This window comes from Chiloscyllium plagiosum, unplaced genomic scaffold, assembly GCF_037043375.1.
Source record: "Chiloscyllium plagiosum isolate Xiang-an unplaced genomic scaffold, Cpla_swu_hap1 HiC_scaffold_31, whole genome shotgun sequence".
NCBI lineage: Eukaryota > Metazoa > Chordata > Chondrichthyes > Orectolobiformes > Hemiscylliidae > Chiloscyllium > Chiloscyllium plagiosum.
Window position 1 is genome coordinate 9,030,258 of NW_028270169.1, and position 19,576 is coordinate 9,049,833.

At 39.1% G+C, this 19,576-nt stretch overlaps 1 protein-coding gene across 5 annotated transcripts in view; it reads right to left on the bottom strand.

Moving 5' to 3' along the window:
- The window catches only part of LOC122563897 (uncharacterized), a 150,304-nt gene that overhangs the window by 66,257 nt on the left and 64,471 nt on the right, over positions 1–19,576 (bottom strand). For all 5 annotated transcript variants that reach the window (XM_087977206.1, XM_087977205.1, XM_087977209.1 and 2 more), the window contains 6 exons: positions 16,371–16,514; positions 12,513–12,674; positions 9,042–9,157; positions 5,768–5,811; positions 2,253–2,356; positions 1,326–1,497 (listed from right to left, as the gene is read on the bottom strand). In XM_087977206.1, the coding sequence (XP_087833332.1) occupies positions 1,326–1,497; positions 2,253–2,356; positions 5,768–5,811; positions 9,042–9,157; positions 12,513–12,674; positions 16,371–16,514 (742 nt within the window). The remainder of the gene's footprint in view (positions 1–1,325; positions 1,498–2,252; positions 2,357–5,767; positions 5,812–9,041; positions 9,158–12,512; positions 12,675–16,370; positions 16,515–19,576) is intronic.

Consider the following 19,576-nt stretch of genomic DNA (forward strand, 5'->3'; position numbering starts at 1 on the left):
AATGCGGTCTCCTCTACATTGTGGAGACTGGACGCCTGAGGGCGGAGGTGCGGGATGCGGTCTCTAAAGAAGGAGGCCAGTTCCACCACAGAACACACTAGATGGCCTCCTTCTTTAGAGACCGCAATTTCCCTTCCCACGTGGTTAAAGATGCCCTCTCGTCCACATCCTGCACCTCCGCCCTCAGACCCCACCCCTCCAACCGGAACAAGGACAGAACACCCCTGGTGCTCACCTTCCACTCTACCAACCTTCGCATAAACCAAATCATCCGCCGACATTTCCGCCACCTTCAAACGGACCCCATCACCAGGGATATATTTCCCTCCCCACCCCTTTCCGCCTTCCACAAAGACCGTTCCCTCCGTGACTGCCTGGTCAGGTCCACGCCCCCCTATACCCCACCCTCCCCTCCTGGCACCCTCCCCTGCCACTGCAGGAATTGCATAACCTGTGCCCACACCTCCTCCCTCACCTCCATCCAAGGCCCTAAAGGAGCCTTCCACATTCATCAAAGTTTTACCTGCACATCCACCGATATCATTTATTGTATCCATTGCTCCCGATGCGGTCTCCTCTACATTGGGGAGACTGGACGCCTCCTCGCGGAGCGCTTTAGAGGAACATCTCTGGGACACCCGCACCAATCAACCACACCGCCCTGTGGCCCAACATTTCAACTCCCCCTCCCACTCTGCCGAGGACATGGAGGTCCTGGGCCTCCTTCACCGCCGCTCCCTCAGCACCCAACGCCTGGAGGAAGAACGCCTCATCTTCCGCCTCGGAATACTTCAACTCCAGGGCACCAATGTGAACTTCAACAGTTTCCTCATTTCCCCTTCCCCCACCTCACCCCAGTTCCAAACTTCCAGCTCAGCACTGTCCCCATGACTTGTCCTACCTGCCTATCTTCTTCTCCACCTATCCACTCCGCCCTCTTCCCTGGCCTATCACCTTCATCCCCTCCCCCACTCACCTATTGTACTCTATGCTACTTTCTCCCCACCCCCACCCTCCTCTCATTTATCTCTCCACCCTTCAGGCAGAATGCCTGCATTCCTGATGAAGGGCTTGTGCCCGAAATGTCGATTTTACTGCTCCTCGGATGCTGCCTGAACTGCTGTGCTTTTCCAGCACCTCTAATCCAGAATTCCACAAATAGAAAGCAACAGTTCTCAAGGGCAACTGAAGAATGGCTATAAATGCTTGTCTTCTCAGTGATACTTACTTCCCAAAGAATGATTCAATTAAAAAATTAGAATACAGGGAAGCAACAGAAGGCATGTTTTCTTGTTACCAAAAGACTATTTACATACAACTCCTACCTTCAAAGTTGAGAGCAATTTCACTCATTGTTGTCTCCTTGGGTGTTCTTTCTTCATTCATATTCAGGAGAGTTGGTTTACAAAGAGAGGTCTTTGAGTGCAACATCAAGTTGCCATAGAATACAGAAACATTTAACTTCACATCAAGGGGATTAAAGTCCTTCCACCACACCTAAGGAGAAAGATAAACACTGCTTCTGAAAAAACTACAGCACCCCACACTCTAGAATGTTAAGTAATGTGCAAGTATAAAATAAATCAAACATCATTACATTAAATGCATAAATTGAAAGAGCCTAAAATTGCTTAGAGAGACAGCAAGATAAATCAGAAGATAGCGGGAGGAATTTCTTGAGTAGAGCCTTACAAAACAGCTGCAAAGATCAGAAAAATGTAGACATGCTGTTCATAATTTTCTATCTTTTAAAATTAACAGATGGGAAATCTTGGCTAGCATAACCATCAGTTCCCAAAATGCATCTCCATTGGTTGACTTTTGCATTGGTAGCACACATTCAGGAAATTAGCATTAACTTTCAGATGATACATAGAGGCTACGTAAGATTCACAAATGCATTACTCAAGTTATAATTTTGTATCCTACTGCACAGTGATTATAGTTTTCACACTAATTGCAACTCATTAGGACTATTAATATAGAATAATTAAATGTTCAAGCTAGAAAAGAGGAATATTTTGTTGAAGTGGGGGCTAGATGAACAAATGGCTAAATTAATCCTTTAGGTATACCCCAATTCTTCCTGTTCAAAGGGAACACAGTTACAAATCAACTAATGCAACAGGACGTTGTTTTTTCTGTGTTGTATGAATCTATGACTCTATGTTGTGATGAACCATATTAGTCCTATTTTCCTTGTTTCAATTCTAAAACGTATGACATGTTTATTTGGATATGAGATTAATTACCTCTGACATGGATTTCAACAAAATTAGTTTCACTGAAATATTCTTTAGTCCAAAAGGAAGGATCTCACCAACAGTGCTTTTAAGATTTGTGTCATTGATGATACCTAAATACAAGCAAAACAAACAGTAACTGAGGTAGTAAATATTTTGAAAATAAAGTCAGCTTCAATATAAGCAATGTTTAATACCACCAAAATGTAAGCAACCTGTAATAAGAGATAGCAAGCACAAGGGAACAGTATAGCACATGCAAGGAAGAATTTATTGACTTCACACCACTTCAAAGTGGTACAATGCAGACTTCCTCAGGGACAGACAGCCTGTGGGCCACTATATTTGTTGCTGCTTCATTGCTATCATAAAGGAATGCCCTGCAGTCACAAAGATAGCAGCCTTCCACCTTCCAGCCAACTGCAGTCTGTGTAGTGGTTAATGCAAACAAACTTTTCATTACTGATTTAAACATTAATTCTAACACAAGTTCAAGAATTAAAGCATACCCTCTCATAATGAAATAATAAAAGCCTGTGCTTATGATTTTGCCAATCCATTAAGTTGCTGATTTCAGCTATTTGTGTAAGGATGTTTAACAAATCGGGGATGATTTTAAAAAATTCTTTCGTGTGATGTGGGCATTACTTGCAAACATACAATTTAAAGGAAAAAACAGTATATGCTGTAAATTTGAAATAAAATCTGAAAATACGGTAAAAATTTAGCAGGTCTGGGAAAATCTGTGGAGAGAGAAATAAAGTTAAAATTTCAAGTTGAACATGACTGCAGTACCAAAGATGATACAAGACCTGCTGTGAATTTCCAGCAGAGTGTTTCTCATTTTAAGCTAGGAATTGTTGCCCATCCCTCATAGTCCTTGAAAAAGACACCCGATTTCCTTCTCTATACTACACAAGTGAATCAGATGGATTTTTAAAACAATCAAACTTGTCAAATAAGCCACTAGAGTACTGAAATTCTGAACAAATGTCTGATAAAATACATTTATGCAGAGGAACCTCGATTATCCAAATATCAATTATCCGAATTTTGGATTATCCAAAGGAGATCTCAAGGTCCTGATAGAAAAATCATATCAAAGAATTGTTTCAACCCTGATCGTGTCTTTTGTTTAAGGTACAATGATTAAAAACGAACTCGACTCACAGAAATGCTGGAGTTGAGGGTGAGGTTGGGGGCGGACAGGGTTGGGGGCAGACGGGGTTGGGCGGCGGATGGGGGTGGCGGACAGGTTTGGGGGGGTGGGGTTTGTGGCAGGTGGGGGCAAGGGCTCACGTGCAGTGTGCTGCTGCCTAGACTCGTGAACGGGGAGCAGACTTAACAGAAAACTCCGAGCCCCAGAGGAAATCAATTAACCGAATAATCAATTATCCGAACGAAATAGTGCCCGCCCATCTCGTTCGGATAATCGAGGTTCCTCTATACTATGAAATTTCTCATTTTGTCTCAGGCATTGGAAACTCTAATGTAGCCCTTAATTCTACTTCTCTTGGTTCTGTTTGGCCTTGGCCCAAATTTTTGACCCAAGTTTATGACTAAACTGGCCCTTTCTGACCAATCATACAATTTGTACAAGTGTTATGAATGTGCTTCCTAAGTTTAGCTGAACACAACACCATTTAGATATGCAATAAAGTTGCACAGTCCTTCAAATAACCTTATTGCTGAAAGGTTGTTGGTTTATCTTTCCTTTCAAATGGTATGTCTTTACATTAATAAAGTCCATCCAGCATTTCAAAAGCTGATATTTATTTGTCTATATCAGTCAATGGAACTTGCCAAGATCCCTTCAGAAAATGGAATCATGGTATCTGATATGAATCTGCCTTTGTAACTATACTGAGTTTGTGATAATCTGTACACAATTGTTGTGAACCATCTGGTTTTGGTAACATCACAATAAATGAGATACTGTGATTTGGTTCAATAATGTCATTGTCCATTGAACTTGATGTCTTCCCTCACTTAGGCTAACTTCTCTGGTTTGTGTTTTAAGTGTGTTGTTTTATGTATGATGTATCTTCTACACCATACATGGCTAAAAAGTTTTCCACAGTCTATTTACACAAATAAACTTAGGAGTCTGTAATACTTTTCATAAATCATCTTGATTATTTTCTAAAATATAGCATAATATTCTTACTTTTCAATCACCTTCATATAAGCCAATTTGTTACTGGAGAATTGACCTTAAAATTTTAAATTTCTGATTTATTCTTGAATTGTTTGGATATTTTTCATATCATTCCCTATTTCTTTTATCAGTCTAACTATACCTCTGTCCCAAATATTCTACCAATTAGCCTGGTCCAAGATCACCACCCTGCTGAGTGTCACCTCCATGGTCTGGAGGAATGGCTAGCAATATTGTGAAGAGGTCAATGACATTTTCTGCTCCATCAGGGTAGGTGCCACACCCTTCTCTCGGCTGGTCCACACTCACTGCACCCACCTCCCTCCAAGCTCATGCTCTGTCATTCTCAGTATTGCCTGCAACATCTCCCCTCACTTGCTCTCACTCCCTGCATAACCTTGAGCTGTGTACTCAGTCCCTCTGAAAAACTCTGTCCTCTATCTAAACCAGCACCCAGTTTCACCTCACTCAATCCTTCCATTCTCTCATTTCAAGAGAAGATAACCCACAAGAGGATAACAAGAGCTGGATGAGTGGAGGGGTGCCCAATATTTGAGTCCTCAACCCTTATGAGGAGAGAAGACCAGAGATCCCTCATGTGGGGATGCTGAAACGTTTGTGCATTGCTAAATGTATAAAGACCACTCTTCATTCTATTACAACTCTCACAGTTACCCTGCTGTTAGTATCATTCATTGCATATCACTTCTAACCACTGGCTGTGATGACGTCTCTCCCTTTTGTCTTGTGAGTACTGCTGGCTTGTCCATGATCTTCAAGGAGAAATGGCCAGCTCTCTCAGAAGCCATCTCCTTGACTTCTGAGGATGAGAATACTGAGGCATTCAAAGCAGCATCAACAAGCCTGTCTCCTGCAACCCCACCAGGTCAGATACTGACACTTCAGTGGGAACAACACATTGAGAAAACTTGGGAGCACATCCTGGTGAGCACCTCACTGGGAGAGCTCTGCAGTTGACTAACAAAGAAATCTTCAAGCTGCTTGTACTCTGGGGACTGCCAGAGATCAGCCTCAGGCAAGAGAGGAGCCTGTGGTGTTGGAAATCAGGGACTTCATCCACATGGACAAAATGAGGAAGAGTAGCAGACTTGTTTGTAAGATACAATGGCCCTCATTGCACAGAGGCTGCAGTAGTGCAGCGTATCATACAATAAATTTCCAGACATCCTTTCGTCATTCACAAAACATATCTGAAATGAAACTGAAAACCTTGTCTTCCCTCTTCTTATCACACGATGTAGAAATACAAATGAAATATAAAGCTATACTTCCACTTTAGAACCCAAGTTTCCAAATAATAATATATTATAAGCCTTCATCACATTGTGAAAACAAATAATAGTACCTTTCAGTGAGCCATTGTTCTCTGTGAATATTCCATTCAGAGTCCTGTAGGTTAAAGGTTTCAATGTTTGCAATTAAAATTAACATCGCTTTAAGTAAAATTTAGGAGTAATTCTAAAGATCATTAAGCACTATCATGCTTGAAGATAAATAGACATGAAGATACTATTTAACTAGGTAGAATACAATGCATTCCAGTATGTACAGTTAGAATTATAATTGAGGCCCAGTGATGTGTTTGAAGCTACATAATTACAGAAGTATGCTGCCAGTTTCAGGTGGTTCCTGTCTGCGCTCCAAAGAGCAGACCAAAGTGGCGGCATTCATGTGGATCACATCATTAAATCACCCAGCTTGTTTTAATGGATTTTCTGCCCAGTTTGGCCTAGGCAAGTAGACTTAAAACTGTTGAATGGCTAATGAGCTGAGTATTGGAACCAGTAGCAAGGCCCACTGGAGTCAAACAGCCTGCCAACGCTCACTGTCCTGGTCATCTGTGAGCATAACCATTCATATAAGACTGAAGAACTGAACTCTGACATATCTTTAAGTGTCAGTGCATCTTCCTGACCATCAATTTTGTATGTCAATCTTTCATGAGATGGCTGGGTATGGATGGATGGTGTGGGAGGGTATAATGTAATGGAGAGGCAGGAGTCAACAGCATATATTTACTGCTGAAAAACTCTGCTGCATCATCATTACCACAAACACGGGTAATTATTTTATAGATTATTTTAGAGGTACAATGTTCCAACATGCTTGAAGGACACAAAGGACCAGTAGTACCACAAACAGTCGTTTCTTTAGAGTGACACTTTTTATCAAAGTTAATGTTTTAAAAAAGACTTGTGTTTGGATAGCAGTTTATCAGTTCTCAGAAATATTTCAAAATATTCTGCACACAATAGTGTCTACTATTCTAAAGGTAAATATGTTATTATCGCAGATAATGAATTTGCTGATAACTGGAGCTATTAATGTTCAGATTCAGCCTCCACCTTCTGAGCTCAAATGGAAGACCAAATATAAGTCAAATAGTTGACCAGCTTGGCTTGTTTCCACTTCTGTAGTTTCACTTTCTAGGCTGAGTTTCAAGTGACATTACCTTTCTTCTTTAGGATATTAGAATCATTTTGAATACAGCAGTACCTTTTCTCCTTTTGCATCACTAAACATGACCCAGCCTTTGGCAAATATATATCAGGTAGACTAGCAGAACAGGTTGTGAAAATTAGTGAGATGCATTTCTGAAAATTTCATTACATGGCTTTCCATCTCCAACTCCATGTCTACACATTTCTGAACTGTTCCTTTAGATAGTGAGTCACCCTCTCATTCCATGCATGAGGAAGACAGAAAATACTTCCATAACAAATAAGAAAAAGCAAGTGTGAAAGTAAATGAAAAAGAACACCATGTTTCTGTGATGCCCTATTACTTTTCTCCCAGATGTTGTTTGCAGCAGTTTCTAGAGCATTAATCTTTAATTTGGGAAATCCCTGGACCTTCCTGGAAAGGTGAAAATAATAATTAGACCTGATCTCTCTCAAACCTATAACATGGGTCTCAAGTGAGTAGACAGCAATAATCTCAATTATGTCCTTGTTTGAATGAAAACAATTACTGGCAAAGCATTTCATTATTTTGGTCTGAAATTATACACCATATGAATAGCTAAAGTTCATTACAAAATAGTGATCTCAGTATTGGGTTCCGATTTTGATGTTATTATGAATTGTGAGGATAAAATGTTTAAAAAAACTCTATAGCCCTTGAGTGAATCATCAAGAGGACTACAAACATCCAGGATTGTTCCACAGACTCACAATGAAAAAAATGATTTCCCAGAAGCTTCTGTGAGCAGCTTCAGGAAGAAAAATTAGAGGCATTAAAAGAAAGTTTTTTTTCATTTCTTTGAACTCTTTAACTTATTACCTATAAACATATTGGAGATAGGGGAAAAAGCTGTTTGACAGGCTGTGAAGGGGAGAAGTTGTTGAAGGCAGGACAGCATTCTGTCTGGATGTATCACTACCTGGTATGGCAACTGTACCATTCATGGTCGGAGACTGTTACAGAGAGTGGTGAACTTGGCCCAGACAATCACAAAGGCCAACCTCAAGCACAGTGGTACAGTGGTTAGCACTGCTACCTCACAGCGCCTGAGACCCGGGTTCAATTCTCACCTCAGTGTGGAGTTTGCACGTTCTCCCCGTGTCTGCGTGGGTTTCTTCCGGGTGCTCCGGTTTCCTCCCACAGTCCAAAGATGTGCAGGTCAGGTGAATTGGCCATGCTAAATTGCCCGTAGTGTTAGGTAAGGAGTAAATGTAGGGGTATGGGTGGGTTGTGCTTCGGCAGGTCGGTGTGGACTTGTTGGGCCGAAGGGCCTGTTTCCACACTGTAATGTAATCTAATCTATCAAATCCATCTACCAGGCACGGCTGTCAAGGAAAGGCTGCCAGCATTCTCAAAGATCCATCCTACCCTGACATTGTTTTTCTACAACCTCTACCATCGGGGAGAAGGTCCAGAAGCCTGAACACACGCACCAGCCGGTTTCGAAATAGTTTCTACCTTACTGTTGTCAGAATACTGAATGAACTCACAAACTCTTAACATTCGCCTGTACCTGTGTTTTGTTTTTGCCGCTGTTTACCTATTATTTAACTATGTGATCTGTCTGTATTGCTTGCAAGACAAAGCTTTTCATTGTGCCTCCTTACACATGACAATAAATTCAATTCAATTCAAAATCTAATCTGGTTAATAAAATTTAACAATTTCAGTTTTAAAATTAGCAGTTGATCTTGCATCAGTTGTCATTTGCAGAAGTGAGTTCTAAAATTTTACCATTCTTTGTATGAAGAAGTGTTTCCTAATTTCATTCCTGAAAGATCTGGCTCTAAAATTTAGAACACGTCCCTGTCCTACAAACCCCCGCTAACAAAACTAACTCCTCCTATTCTATTCTATTTCTTTGTAGATTAACCCTCTCCCTATTTTGTAATGATACATAAGATATTTTGATAACTAGCAGTAATATACATGGTTTTTAGTCTTGTGGAGACTGTAATTTTGTATCACAGCTCCTCTTTTGTCACAAAGATTATGAGGAAGTATGTATGTGCATACCATTAATTTTAAGGTGAGATGATGAATTTGTAACCTAGCCTTGCTGATGATCTCGAGCCAAGCAGTTCCCGACATAAAATACCACTGCCTTGATATTAGTTAACATCATGTGTCAGATACAAAAAACTGAAAATTCTTACCTCAATTTTCGTTGGTTCAATCCAGGGATATCAGTTGGTAGGCCACCTTGTTGCAAATGGATCCAAGATCTTTGAATATCTAATGTGTACAGGTGGCTGGCATGAACAAGGAATACCTTAGGAACAAAGCATTTTTAGTGACAACTGAATGTACATTGAACTGGTCTGGGACTGAGGCCTCTTCCCTACCTTACATTTGGGTAATTTATCTGCAATGATTATCACTTTCTGCCAAATCTAAAGCCAAGGACACAGTCAAATCTCCTGACTCAACAGTTTAAGACAAGATATTCTCAATTCTGAACAACTAGCTTTGTTTCATTGTTACCACTGCTTGGATGTGCTTGCCAAAACATTGTGGATTAATAATCCATATCCATTCAGTGCTCTCTGCTTTGTATGGTGTGGTATGGTGGGGACAGAGAAGTTCTCAGGTGAGAATCCTGCCACATTCTTTTCCCACTGCAATTAAGTCCACTCTTGTTCCCACACCAATTAAGAAAAATGAATGGATGATCTTTCTTCCTTGTTGCTGATAGAGACCCTTAAGTGGGAGCTTAAAGTGGACTGTTGCTCATGAAGACTGGCTGACGCGTTCATCTCTTTAACCGTTATTTATAGAGTCATAGAGATGTATAGCATGGAAACTGACCCTTTGGTCCAACCTGTCCACGCCAACCAGATATCCCAACCCAATCTATTCCCACCTGCCAGCACCCGGCCCATATCCCTCCAAACCCTTCCTATTCATATACCCATCCAAATGCCTCTTAAATGTTGCAATTGTACTAGCCTCCACCACATCCTCTGGCAGCTCATTCCATACACGTACCACCATCTGCGTGAAAAAATTGCCCCTTAGGTCTCTTTTATATCTTTCTCCTCTCACCCTAAACCTATGCCCTCTCGTTCTGGACTCTCTGATACCAGGGAAAAGACTTTGTCTAAATATCCTTTCCGTGCCCCTCATAATTTTGTAAACCTCTATAAGGTCACGCTTCAGCCTCCGGCGCTCCAGGGAAAACAGCCCCAGCCTGTTCAGCCTCTCCCTGTAGCTCAAATCCTCCAACCCTGGCAACATCCTTGTAAATCTTTTCTTTCGTTATATAAATTACTCAATGTGCAGAGAACTCTGTGATACTTTAAGAAGATGCTTTATAAATTCTACTTTTCTTTCTTTCGATCACTGCTACAACCTTGCAGCAAGCATATTGATTTCTCAACACATACTTTGCATGATTATATTTGGGAATAATTAAAAGTTCCCATTACCAACCAAATCTGGCTACATGAGAGTGCTGGTAATGGAAATATTAGTAATTATTAGAGATAATTTTCTTTTGTCTATTTGGAAAGGAGCATTCCAAACACTAGGAAGATTTATGCTGGTCAGTATTTCTAATGAAACAATTAACACGTCCATAAGCATAGAAGGAAGCAGGCAGAATATCACATCACATGCTTCAGGGTGGTTTAAGAAAATACAAATCTGAAGATATTATTTGGTCCATCCTAGTCTATGTGACTACAGATCAACCTGTTCAGTAATATGAAGAGGGGAGACAGTTTGTTTATGGCTCCTTGATAATTGAATTAATTAAATAATTTACATTACCAAATCATTTAGTATCCTGACAAAAGATTCTTCAACATTTATCCCAAAGATTTATGAAAATCAAATACAGTATAGTATTGTAGTAATTTATATTGCTATATGAAAAAAATCAAGAATGATAAGTTGCTAAAGACAAAGGATTCTAACATATGAACCGATAAAGGTAATCATTCCAGTTGTATGAATAATGAAAAAGCTCTTCATGTTATTTTTAATTTGGAAACAGAAAGTCAACTGATTATCAATGTTTAAATTTGTAAAATTCTCAAATATAATTAAATCTGGACAAGCAAATCAAGGGTTATGGCGGGGACAGGCAAGAAACTAGCATTAATGCCACAAACAATTAACACTCTTCTTAGTGTCTAACAAAGATGAAGATGGTTCTACTTGTTGGAACTCAATCACCTCAGTCCAAGGAGATCACTGCAGGAGTACCTCATATTAGTGTAACAAAAATAGAAAGTGTTGGAGAAATTCAGCAGGTCTGGCATACCTTAAGAGAGGAGAACAGACTTAACATTTCAAGTCTAGTGACCCTTCATCAGAATATTCTGCCAATCCTTTATCCAGATTAACACACTAACTCCAACACCATAGCATTTTATCCTATTAAGATATTTTTTTCTGTGGTACCTTATCAACGTCTTTTGGGAGTCCAAGTATAATACTTCTTGTGGCTCCACTTTATCCATCCTGCTTGTTGACTCCTCAAAAAATTGTAATAAACTTATCAAGCATAATTATCCATTCATGGAGCCATGCTGACTGACTTGTTTATATTATGCTCCATTATTACACCCTTCATAATACTCTAACAGTCTCCAAATTCAATGTTAAGCCAGAGAAAGCTGTTTTTTTGGTATTTCTGTAGTTCTTTTCAATTCTTTGGAACTTTTCCTAACCTAATGATTCTTGGAAAATTCCTATCAGTGCTCCACTAACTCTGTAGCTACTTCCTTCAGTAATCTAATTTGTGGCTCTTCAGTTCCAGGTGACCTATTGACCTTTAGCCCCATTCATTTAGAGTCATAGAGATGTACAGTATGGAAACAGACCCTTCGGTCCAACCCGTCCATGCTGACCAGATATCCTAACCCAATCTAGTCCCACCTGCCAGCACCTGGACATTATCCCTCCAAACCCTTCCTATTCATATACCCACCTAACAATAGTTATTGTATTTATTCCATCCATACTTCTGCTTTTTTGTTTAGTGTATTTAAATTACTATTCATGAAGGCAGTTCATCACAAACATTTTCAGGACAAAGAGGAACGGGCAATGAATGTTAGTTTAACCAGTGATGACCACATCCCATTAACCAATCATTCATGGATGGTGTACTCCTGCTCCTATTTCTTTTGATTTTACGGTCCAATAAGTATCAAGGAGTTGCTTAAATCCGCAGATTATAATAAATTAAATGCAGATAATCACTTGAATAATATATTTACAAATATATTTTTAAATTTTCCCATTGCTTCCTTGCACCATAATTTATTAGTCATCCAAAAGCACTGAGCACAGCAATGACATCTGATGCGAAGAACCACGTTAATTTAGTGATTTTGTTTTTTTTTAATTGCAGCAATAATTTCTGGTCAAGATTTATTAACCTTTATTTGGACTGTGGTGATAAGTTCTTACTGTGGATATATCTAAATGATTACAATTAGAATAATGCAGTAACCTAAATCATGAATCAAATAAACAGCTGTTTCAATTTGGCAACTTTTCATTAAATTTTCATTGAGTAAACTCCAGGCCTTAAAGAGAGTCTCCTGGAATTACCACATGTTTGAGGAGGGTCTAAAGCATCTTTTAAAATGTTAGAACTATAGGTATTGTTCTACCTTTTTCAAACTTTGATGATCACTGGCCACCATCAAACACTCCTTCAGTAGCAGGAGGATGGCCAGGCAGAAATCCTCCATCACCTGAAGCTTCCAGTTTTGCATGAACAGCTGGTCCCAGATCAACAACACCGCTGGCAGATGCAAGATGCTGACAAAACCCTGTAACACAATGTTAAATGACATACAAAATATATTGCAGTTTCAGATCATCCACTGCCACCGTGGGTATGCTAACTACCCAATATCATATTGAGTCAAGTAGATCAGACAAATTCAAACCTTACTTTTTGCTGAGATTGTTGCATAGGAACAGGTGGAAGCCCCTCAAGCTGGTTCCACTAGTCAATGTCAACATGATCACGGCTAATCTGCAACCACTCCATATCCCCTCCTTAGCCCCTTAAAGCTTTGAGTAATAATCTTCTAAATTTTAGCCAATTTTGCATGTAGAAGTTCCCTAATCTCACTGCTAAAGCGATATGTTTTAGGTCATGTCCCATTATAAAAGACTGCCTAATCACAAGAAATAGTTTCTCTCCATTTACCCTAATTTTAATAAAATCGCGCTTCACCTCCTGAAATCCAGGGAATGCAACACTAGTCTGTATCATTATTATAGATTTAGGCATATTATTTTAATGAGAACATAAATAACTGCACAGAGGCTTAATTCACTTCACCAAATCATCCTTTATTCATTTGTGTAAAGTCCTTAACTCCAGTTTTCTCAGAGTGATCAGAACCACTGACACTCCTGTTTATATTCGTCAATGAGGGCTTCTAATTGGACAAGATTAACAGCCCCAATCAGGGAATTCATATTCTATGAGGTCCACCTGGATGACCTCATGACAATCACTACAGGGACAAGGTTAAAAATCACACAACACCAGGTTATAGTCCAACAGGTTTAATTGGAAGCACTAGCTTTCGGAGCACCGCTCCTTCATCAGGTGATAGTGGCGGACACAATTCTAAGGCACAGAATTTATAGCTAAAATTTACAGTGTGATGTAACTGAAATTATACATTGAAAAATACCTTGATTGTCTGTTGAGTCTTTCATCTGTTCGAATACCATGATAGTTTCACTTCTTTCATGTGTAAATCATGTGAAAGAAGTGAAACTATCATGGTATTCAAACAGATGAAAGACTCATCAGACAATCAAGGTATTTTTCAATGTATAATTTCAGTTACATCACACTGTAAATATTTGCAATAAATTCTGTGCCTTAGAATTGTGACCTCCACTATCACCTGATGAACGAGCGGCGCACTGAAAGCTAGTGTGCTTCCAATTAAACCTGTTGGACTACAACCCGATGTTGTGTGATTTTTAACTTTGTACACCCCAGTCCAACACCAGCATCTCCAAATCATGACTACAGGGACAAATTACATAAAGGATTCCACAAGTCTGAGTATGAATCCCAAAAGTTAACATTTAGGTATAGCATATGATTACAAAGATAAATAATTGTTTATTACAAAGGGGAATAGATTGTAAAAATAGGGAAGTTTTGCTACCGGTGTACAGGGCAATTGTGATACCACATCTAGAATAATCCGTACAGTTTTGATCTTTTTAATTAGTAAAGTACATTACTGAATTAGACATACACAGAGGACGTTTATTCATCTGTAAGATGAAGCGATTATCTTATGAGGATAGGTTGGATGGGTTAGGCCAGTATTCATTGGAGCTTAAGACAATGTGAGGTGACCTTATTGAAACATATAAAATCGTAAGGGGACTTGATAAGCTGGATGTTGAAAGGATGTTTCCCCCTTGGGAGAGACAATAGGGGTATTCTAAGTGAGGCATAGATGAGGAAAAAGTTTCTCTCAGGAGGGTTATGAGCTTGCAGAATTCCTTTCTACAATAGGATGCAGGTAGCAGTGTCTTCGAATATTTTCAAGGGAGTTGATTAGATACTTGACTAACAAGAGAACAAAGAGTTTGAAAGGTAGGCAGGAAAGTAATGTTGAGACCATAATTGGATTGGCCATATTCTTATCAAATAGTGGAACAAGCTTGAGAGACAAAATAGCCAACATTTGCTCTTAATTTGCATACACCTATATATCCTTTTAGAAAAAGGTAAAAAAGACTTCCTTTAATTTAATCCCACAGGTTGTGTTATAATTCTTGTAATTGTATGCTACACTTACTCCAAGTCTATCGCAAAGTATAGAATTGTTCACAGTATTTTAAGTTTGGTCTAACTCGGCTTTGTATAGATGAAGATTGAATTCCAACCCCCTAGTAACTTTATCCTCTAAATATAATGGTCAGCATTCCACATTTGTTTTTGTCTAAGTTCATAACACAGTAATGATTTGTTTATCTACCCATGAATCTACTTAGACCTTTCTAAACTCTTTCTATATTTTTCATTTAGAATGTTCTACCCCTTTTAGACCCGAAGTGGGTGATCTCACATTTGCTTACATTGAAATTCATTTGCCACAATCTTACCCATTCACTTAATTTACAAAAATTCTCTTTCTTATTTCTTGTTTCCATCAAAGTATTTGCAAAGCTATCTATCTTGGCATCACTGACACAAGTAGTGATATGTCAGCAATTAAACTTGGTACTCCAGAGCTTGGAAGAAGGAATTAAAATATATCACATTTTGTCTTTCTCATTGCAATCTTGAGATTTCGAATAAAACATGTGTCGACGTTAGAAAGGGAATGAACTGCTATTGATGCTCCTTCAATTGAATAGCTGAATGACCTCACTTTTTAAAAAAATTATAAATCTAAACAGTCAGTTGATGAGGCAATTGAACAGTGGCCAGTGTTATGATGCGAGCTGATGGTAATGCTGGACAAAACAGATCCTAAATTGAGGGATAGCTTGATAGATCATAAGTTGTATCTTTGCTATTTGTTTAGTCTGGTAGTCAGTCATTGAACTGCTAATGTACTTTTAATTAAAGAATATAAACATTTATTACACACAAAAGGAAAAAAAAGTACATGAAAAGTGATTGAAATAGTTTTACTACAAACATCAAAAATAGAGGCTGAAACCATTTTCCTCAACAAGAGCCTTGTAGATACTCAAACCTCAGTGAAGAGACACCTGCCTGCACTTTAACGTTGTTCAGTTGGAACAGTTGCAATTGGCTTCTGAAATCGTCTTCATATTGCCTTCTCAATACTTTCAGAACAAACTTATGGGTTTTCTACATCTCAGTTTCCATCGGTTTTATTCTTCTGAAGTTTTCTCCTAAGCTACTTGGGATTTATTCTTCAGCTGTAACATTCATGAAGATCTTGGCCATTTCTGTCTCCCTATGTGATAGGATATCACAGCCCCATGTTTAACTTTCTTCTAGCCTTGTTTCAAACAAATGGCACTGTTCACCTGAAGCCGTACATACACACACACACCTTTATTTACCAATGAACCAGTGTGAGACAGTGATTTTAGGGAAAAGGAAGAAAAATGTCAAAGACTTGCATTTATATTGTTCATTAGGACATTCCAAACATTGGGTGGCACGGTGGCACAGTGGTTAGCACTGCTGCCTCACAGCGCCAGAGACCCGGGTTCAATTCCCGCCTCAGGCGACTGACTGTGTGGAGTTTGCACGTTCTCCCCATGTCTGCGTGGGTTTCCTCCGAGTGCTCCGGTTTCCTCCCACAGTCCAAAGATGTGCAGGTCAGGTGAATTGGCCATGCTAAATTGCCCGTAGTGTTAGGTAAGGGGTAAATATAGGGGTATGGGTGGGTTGCGCTTCGGCGGGGCGGTGTGGACTTGTTGGGCCGAAGGGCCTGTTTCCACACTGTAAGTAATCTAATCTAATCTAATTGAACAAACCCCTCTGCTGCTCTTACCTCTCCCATCCATTTCCTGAGGACAAATATTGGATTTCTCAACAATTCTTTGCCAGTGTGAGGTAATTCTTCAGAGCCAAGCTTAATATTATGCAATCCCTCAGCCTGTGCTTTCTCCCGAGTAATCTGCTCCAATACGAATTCCTGAATACAAAACAAAAGCAAATTTTAAAAATGAACTCACACCGGAATAGCATGAAATGGGAGGGCTCAGGCATGGACATGTTTCTCTTAAAAGGACAACTTCATGTAATAAGAGAGGTCAGCACGGTTGACTAGCTGCTTTCCAACATTAGTCACAGATCCCAATGGCTGTTGTAGCATGGCGTTGCCAAGCACTTGAGAACAGGTTGCACACTCACCTTCTGACCAAACCAAAAAGAAAATAATTGTTATCAAGAAATAAAATTCTAGTGGTAAATTTAAGCAGTAAATAAAAACTAACATTGATCTGAATATAAATGCGAAATAGTGTAGATGCTGGAAATCTGTAACAACAACAAGTCCTGGAAATATTCACCAGGTCTAGCAGCATCTGTGGAAAGAGACATAAAGTTAATGTTTCATATCTATGAACTTTCATCAGAATCAGGGAAAGTTAAAAATATAACTGCCTGCAAGCATTTACTGAAAGGGATCGTAGGATAAAAAGAATACATGGGACAGTCCATGATAGGGAAGACAGCAGAAGTGATTAAATGTCAAAACGTTTAATGCTGTAATGCCAAAGGTAAGGTACTGGGACAAGTTTAAAACAAAAGAGATATGTCTAGAGGAATCAAAGTAGCATACTGCAGATGCTAGGTATCTGAAAGAAAAATCAGAAAATATTGGAAAAACTCAGTAAATCTGGTAGCATGTGTGGAGAGAGAATCAGAGTTATCATTTTGAGTCCAGTTTTACTTCTTCAGAACACTATGTTGAAAAGGCAAAGTTGCCATATTCTTCCAAAACATAGTGCTACTCTCTCATGAGAGAGAGAGAGATGACTGGTCGTGGTTTAACCTGAGGGTCAGCACACCTTAGGCAAGGGGAGACGTTAAGAATGAGAGTCCTTCATGGTAACCACAGAAGTTATGAATGGCAAGATTCTGAATAGGTGCTATCCATAAACAAAGTAAATTAAAAAGAGGAATGAGAGAGGAGGATAATAACAAAGAACAATGAGACAAAACAAAGTCAGGGATTCATATCTAAAACTGCTTTATTCAAATATGAGTTCAGAAACCTATTACATTTCTAATTTTTGCACGTTCTAATGAAAGCTCACACGCCTAAATAGTAACTCTGCTTATCTCTACATTGATGCCACTAGCCTTGCTGGTGTATTTCCTCCATTTTTATTTTTAGACCTGATCTAGGCCACAAAGTGACACAGCTACCCTGAATTCTAAGCCTGGACTGTATGCTAAATGTTTGAAGTGGAATATTGGAAACGTAGCCTTCTACACTGAAGATGACAATGTCGTCAATGATAAATGCAAATTGGTGTTGTTAAGACAATTATCACAAATTTTAATGGCTAAAGCCTTTTTCTTCACCATGGTTCAGACAATAAAACAAAGCTAGAGTCCTTGTTCATGATTTATTTCATATCACATTAAAATAACCAAATGAAAAATAACCTACAACTTGGGTATTTAGCAGACTTTAATAATAAGTGGCAAACTCAATATAACATATAATAAAAATGTCATCCAGTGGCCATATTTGTGGCTGTGTGTATCTGTGTAGATTCATACAGGATTCACATGCCAAAGACATAGCCTTTGATTATATTATGCCACAGACATTATATTGATGCAGGTGAAGGTGAGGACTGCAGATGTTGGAGATTAGAGTCAAGATTAGAGTGGTGCTGGAAAAGCACAGCAGGTCAGGCAGCATTCCTAATGAAGGGCTCCTGCCCGAAATGTCAATTTTCCTGCTTCTCGGATGCTGCCTGACCTGCTGTGTCTTTCCAGCACCACTCTAATCTTGACTATATTGCTGGACTTGCTGGAGATTTTTAAAATTGCTAAATATTTTGATAGTGGGGTGATTTCTCATTTTATTGTTTGCATGTTGCAAGAGCAGGACTTGCTCTTTTACAGAAACTTTCCACACAAACTTTATCAGAAAATAGAAAACACTACTGTAACAGATTGTGATGACCTGAACACGTAGTCAATGTGTTATCAAATTATTTACTAGTCAGTGTTTCTAAAATTTCAGTTGGTAAAGTCAGTGTGAAACCAAATATAATGACCCGTGGGCTAACTTATGTTTTGTGCTGAATTAGCTGATCTCAGTCTGAATGGGATAGCCTTGGTACCCTGGACAAGGGAGGAAATAAATCAGTTAACACTCTTTATCCTGATGGAAAGGGACACGTGGACACTGGATAAAGACCTGATTAACCTCATCAGTGATACTCTTCCAAGGAACAAAGGAATATGGAATCATCACGGGAACAGGAACTGCCCATTAATCCCCTGCAGCCTGTCCCATCATCATTCAATTCAATTCAGTTGTGGTTGACCTGTCCCATAAGTTTATCTACAGACATTTGTTCTGCACTCCTTCATATTCTTGCTTAACATTACCTAACAATCTTAGTTTTGAAATTTTTACTTGACTTACAGCATCAAGAGCTTTTTAGGTAAGAGACCTCTGGATTTCCACTACCTTTGTTTGAAGATGTGCTTCTTGACTTCAGTCTTGAACCTTATCTTTAAATTTATCAGAAAATAGAAAATACTACTATCACAGATTGTGATATCCTGAACACGTAGTCAATGTGTTATCAAATTATCTACTAGTCAGCGTTTCTAAAATTTCAGTTGGTAAAGTCAGTGTGAAACCAAATATAATGACCCGTGGGCTAACTTATGTTTTGTGCTGAATTAGCTGATCTCAGTCTGAATGGGATAGCCTTGGTACCCTGGACAAAGGAGGAAATAAATCATTTAACACTCTATCCTGATGGATATCTAGTAATCCTTGCAGGAAAGGGATACGTGGACACTGGATAAAGACCTGATTAACCTCATCTGTGATACTCTTCCAAGGAACAGAGGAACATGGGATCATCACGGGAACAGGAACTGCCCATTAATCCCCTGCAGCCTGTCCCATCATCATTCAATTCAATTCAGTTGTGGATGACCTGTCCCATAAGTTTATCTACAGACATTTGTTCTGCACTCCTTCATACTCTTGCTTAA